General features: G+C 38.2%; 1 protein-coding gene across 1 annotated transcript; it reads left to right on the top strand.

The window, feature by feature from the left end:
- Positions 1 to 2143: 2143 nt before the first annotated feature.
- Positions 2144 to 3601, top strand: LOC139841847 (uncharacterized). Its single transcript, XM_071832043.1, has 2 exons — positions 2144 to 3248; positions 3363 to 3601. Exons 1-2 carry the CDS (start codon positions 2144 to 2146, stop codon positions 3599 to 3601), a joined length of 1344 nt encoding a protein of 447 aa, XP_071688144.1.
- The last annotated feature ends 1678 nt before the right edge of the window (positions 3602 to 5279 follow it).

Raw genomic sequence — 5279 nt, 5'->3', positions numbered from 1 at the left:
ACAAAGCCCAATTACCCAATTTTAATATTTTTAGCCCAACATCATGATTACTTCGGATTAAATAAGCATAATAATAACTTAGCTACGAGACATTAATGTAAAAAGGTTGAACATAACTTACAATGATTAAAAATAGCGTAGCGTTACACGGACAGAATTTTGACTTACACCCTTACAACATTCGCTAACATACCCTTATTATTAGAATTAAAATTAAAATTAAAATTAAAATATAAATATATATATATATATTACGTATATATTGAGAGATAGATAGATTATATGATATTAAAACTCGTCAAACTGCGTTGGCTTTTATAGGAATTTGAGTCCAGGTGAACTCCGCGAGTCGCGTAATTTTTTGCCTTCAAACTCCGCAACTTGCGGAGTTTGAAATTACAGCTCACCCAGCTTTGGCTCTTTGTTTGCCGACTGATTTTTAATATAAATATAATCTATAAATAATTTTAAGAATTATTTAAATATTATATTATATTTATGTGCATAGTTGACTCGTAATTTTTAGTCCGTTGCGTCGAGCGTTGAGAGTTTCTCATGTCCCGGTTCCGGATTTTCGATCGTCCTTGCGTACAATTTAATATCTTGTACTTTGCATTTTGAATCTTGTACTCTTGTAATTTCGAGACGTTTCTTATCAATAATTGGAACCACTTTGATTGTATTTTGTACTTTTGAGCTTTTTGGACCTTTGCGTCTTCAATTCGTCGAATCTGTCTTTTGTCTTCACATTTTATTATTTAAACGAATATCACTTTTAAATAGAACAATTGCAACTAAAAGCTTGTCTTTCTTGAGGAATAATGCTATGAAATATATGTTCGTTTTTAGCATTATCAGTTATATAAAACGTCTCATATAGAGTCGTTCTCGTTATACAATTGCTTAATTTGATATAATTAGTCACAAATACCCCCAGCCCTATTTGGGGGTGTGACAGATTGGTATCAGAGCAGGTTGTTATAGAGAACCAGGATTGCATTTTATGTGTGCCTTATGTGTTAGCTAGGGTGCCTTAGCAATCTTTAGGACTATAGCCTTTCCTGCCTTAGTTTTAATTACCTATTCCTTATTATCTTGCTATCTGTTATCCATACTTTTACTTCTTGCCTTACGATGTTTCGAAGAAACATGTTTCACGGCGAATCAAGCAACGCAATTCCAAACGTCACCTTGACATCTCCCCAATTCCAACAACTGCTGGCTGTGGCACGAAGCAATGGCAACAACAGCGCACCGCGAAATCTTCAGACTATTTATTCATATCAGAATTTCATGAACTACCAGCTCCCTACATACAAAGGTATTGAAAGACCTGAGTTTGGGAACATGGAAATGGTATATGCTGATCTCATAAACTACACCAACCGATTCCAAGAATTTGCTTTCATGAATCCTCACATGACTACTCCCGAGTATCTAGGGATCCAACACTACATCAATGGGTTACCTGATGGCCTTCGAAGGGACGTTGTCGTATTAAACCCAAGGACCATACAAGAAGCTATTTGTATGGCAAACCAGCTAATTAACAAACCTGGAGGAAATGATATTCTAAAAGAAAGTGGGAAGAGATAGAGCAAAAAGACTCTAAGGGTGAACCCGACAAACGCTATAAAGGAACCATTCCTTGTTGCCAAAGGTGTGAGAAACATCACTTTGGGAGATGTAACGCTGTGTGCTCCAAATGTATGAAGGTGGGTCACATAGCCAAAAATTGTAGAGTTACGATTCCCTCAACTCAAACTTCTGTAACCAAAGCTAATGCAACCATTCCTACTTGCAGTATATGTGGAGGAGTAGGCCACCACAAGCATTAATACCCGAATGGGAAAAAGGATCAACACAAACCCTCCATTTGAAAGAAGGACTGATAATCCTCAGGATTTTCGTTTCGTCCATTATGTCTATTTCATTTATGTAAAGGCATTGCCTACCGTACTTCTCATTTCCTTTGTGTAATAAGGATGATTTATCCATTCGTTGTTAATAACAAGTTAAGTGGTTATATAACTTAACTTATCTTACCTTAGCCATATGTGTGTGATTATGTGATTATTATTACAAATTATATTTATTGCACCATAACTCTTCAACTAATACTGTAATTATGTATTGAAGAACAATGGATGGAGGACGACAAACAAATGACAACACCAACACTCCTAACGTTACTCTCACAAATGAACAATTTCAACAACTCCTTACTGCCGCTCAAGGCAGCAACAATAATCAAAACAACAACAACGGAAACCGAAACTCTCTGAACTCATGCTCACATAAAGAATTTATGAGTTGTAAGCCACCAAGCTATAAAGGAACCGAAGGACCAATTGAACTAAACCATTGGTTCGAAAAGATGGAATCTGTGTTTCATCTGTGTAACTACGGTGAAGCTGACAAGGTCAAGTATTCTACTGGAAATCTATCCGATGGAGCTTTAACTTGGTGGACTGCATATGCTGGTACAGTTGGATGGACTGCTACTCTAGCCATACCCTGGGAAACATTAAAAACCATGCTGGCTGGCAAGTATTGTCCCAGGAATCAAGTCCAAAAATTTGAAGTCAAATTCTGGGAGTTAAGAATGAAAAATCTTGAAGTTGAGGAATACAACAATCGATTTCTAGAGCTAGCTGCTCTATGCCCTAGTATGGTTACTCCTGAGAGTAAGAAGATTGAAAAGTATATCATCGGTCTTCCTCCTTTGATTCAGGGGAATGTTATATCTGCTGGTAAAGAAACCATTGAGGCTACGATGTTGATGACTGAAAATCTGGTTATGGCTGCGAGAAGAAATGCCAAAGAAAAACAAACCGAAGTAAAGGCTATTGATAACAAAAGAAAGTTTGAGCCTACTCAAGGTTTAGGTCAGAATTCAAACAAGAAAGTTGGTGATACTACAACGGGTGTTTATGCTGGTAAACTTCCCTACTGCTCAAGATGTGAAAAATATCACAATGGGAAATGTAATATTCAATGTGGAAACTGTAAGAAGATGGGTCACCTGAGTAAAAATTGTAGAATTCCTGCTGTTACAACATATACTCCTGCAACTAAAGACAAGCCCTTTGTTCCTACTTGCTATTCTTGTGGTGAAATAGGATATACAAAACCCAATTGTCCTAAGAAGGAGGATATCACTAAGAATGCAGATGCTGGCATGGCTAAGGGCCGAGCATTCGTCATGACAGCTGAAGAAGCTAGGGACGACGAGGACGTCATCACTGGTACGTTTCTTGTCAACCACTGTTATGCTTCTGTTTTATTCAATACTGGTGCTGATAGAAGTTATATGTCTACTGAATTTTGTGCCTTATTTGACGAGAAACCCCAAACCTTAGACACTAATTGTCTTGTAGAAATGGCCAACGGTAAATTTGTAAAAGTTGACCGGATCTACAAGGAATGTAATCTGACTCTAGCCAATAAAACCTTCAAGGTTGACTTATTGCCTGTTGAACTAGGAAGCTTTGATGTAGTCTTAGGGATGGATTGGTTATCCCCGATGAAAGTGGGTATCCAGTGTTTTGATAAGAAAATTAATATTCCTCTCGAAACTGGTGAAATTCTTGTTATCTAAGGAGATAAGAGTGGTTCCAAACTTAATCTTATCTCATGCATCAAAACCCGAAAGTACTTAATGAAAGGATGTCAAGCTATTTTGGCTCACATAAAGGAAGTCAAGCCAGAAGAACGGCGTATTGAAGACGTTCCTGTTGTTAAAGACTTTCCTGAAGTTTTTCCTGATGAACTCCCTGGTCTTCCACCACAAAGACAAGTTGAGTTTCAAATCGATTTGATCTCCGATGCTGCACCTATTGCAAAGGCACCATACCGGCTAGCTCCATCAGAAATGAAAGAGCTATCTATGCAACTACAAGAGCTTATGGAGAAAGGATTCATTCGTCATAGCTCATCACCGTGGGGAGCACCTATATTGTTCGTCAAAAAGAAAGATGGTTCAATGAGGATGTGTATCGACTACCGCGAACTAAACAGGTTGACCGTCAAGAATCGTTATCCTCTTCCTAGAATCGATGACTTGTTTGATCAGTTACAAGGATCAAGCATCTATTCCAAGATCGACCTGAGATTTGGATATCATCAACTTAAAGTTAAGGAATTCGATGTTTTCAAGACTGCCTTCCGGACTCGTTACGGACATTACGAATTTTTGGTAATGCCCTTTGGGTTAACTAATGCTCCTGCTGTATTCATGGATCTCATGAACCGTGTATGTAAGCCTTATCTTGATAAGTTTGTGATTGTTTTCATCGACGATATTCTCATCTACTCTAAGAGTGAGAAAGAACACGAACAACACCTCCGACAAATTCTGGAATTACTAAAGAAGGAACATTTGTATGTGAAGTTCTCTAAGTGTGAATTTTGGTTAAAGACTGTTCAGGTTTTGGGACATGTAGTTGACAGTGATGGAATACATGTCGACCCCGCGAAGATCTCGGCTATTCAGAACTGGGAAACACCTAAGAATGCGAAACACATTCATCAGTTCCTAGGACTTGCCGGTTACTATCGGAGATTTATCAAAGATTTCTCCATTCTTGCCAAACCACTCACCAAGTTGACTCATAAGGATAAGAAGTTTGAGTGGTCTATTGAACAGGAATCTGATTTTCAGACCCTGAAAGAAAAGTTGACTACCGCTCCAATCTTATCACTACCCGACGGAACTGAAGACTTCGTAGTCTATTGTGATGCTTCAAACCAAGGTTTTAGGTGTGTGTTAATGCAATGCCAGAAAGTCATTGCATATGCATCCAGGCAATTAAAGAAGCATGAGAAGAACTATACTACCCACGACTTGGAACTAGGAGCTGTAGTATTCGCATTAAAGATATGGCGACACTATCTTTATGGAATCAAATTCACCATATTCACCAATCATAAGAGTCTCCAGCACATCTTTGATCAAAAGCAACTGAACATGAGACAAAGACGTTGGGTCGAATTACTAAATGACTACAACTGTGAACTCAAGTACCATCCTGGTATGCAAATGTTGTTACTGATGCACTCAGTCGAAAGGATCGAGTCAAGCCTATCCGAGTGCGAGCTTTGAATATGATCATTCAAAGAAATCTGACAGCTAAAATTCGGGAAGCATAACTAGAAGCTATAAAGCAAGAAAATATCAAACATGAAGGACCTTCAGGATTTGAAAACCAATTACAAATCAAGGAGAACGGAACACGGTACTACAACAACCGTATCTGGGTTCCTCAATTCGGAAATCT

Source organism: Rutidosis leptorrhynchoides, chromosome 1 (assembly GCF_046630445.1).
Source record: "Rutidosis leptorrhynchoides isolate AG116_Rl617_1_P2 chromosome 1, CSIRO_AGI_Rlap_v1, whole genome shotgun sequence".
NCBI lineage: Eukaryota > Viridiplantae > Streptophyta > Magnoliopsida > Asterales > Asteraceae > Rutidosis > Rutidosis leptorrhynchoides.
This window is presented reverse-complemented; position numbering and strand designations above follow the sequence as displayed.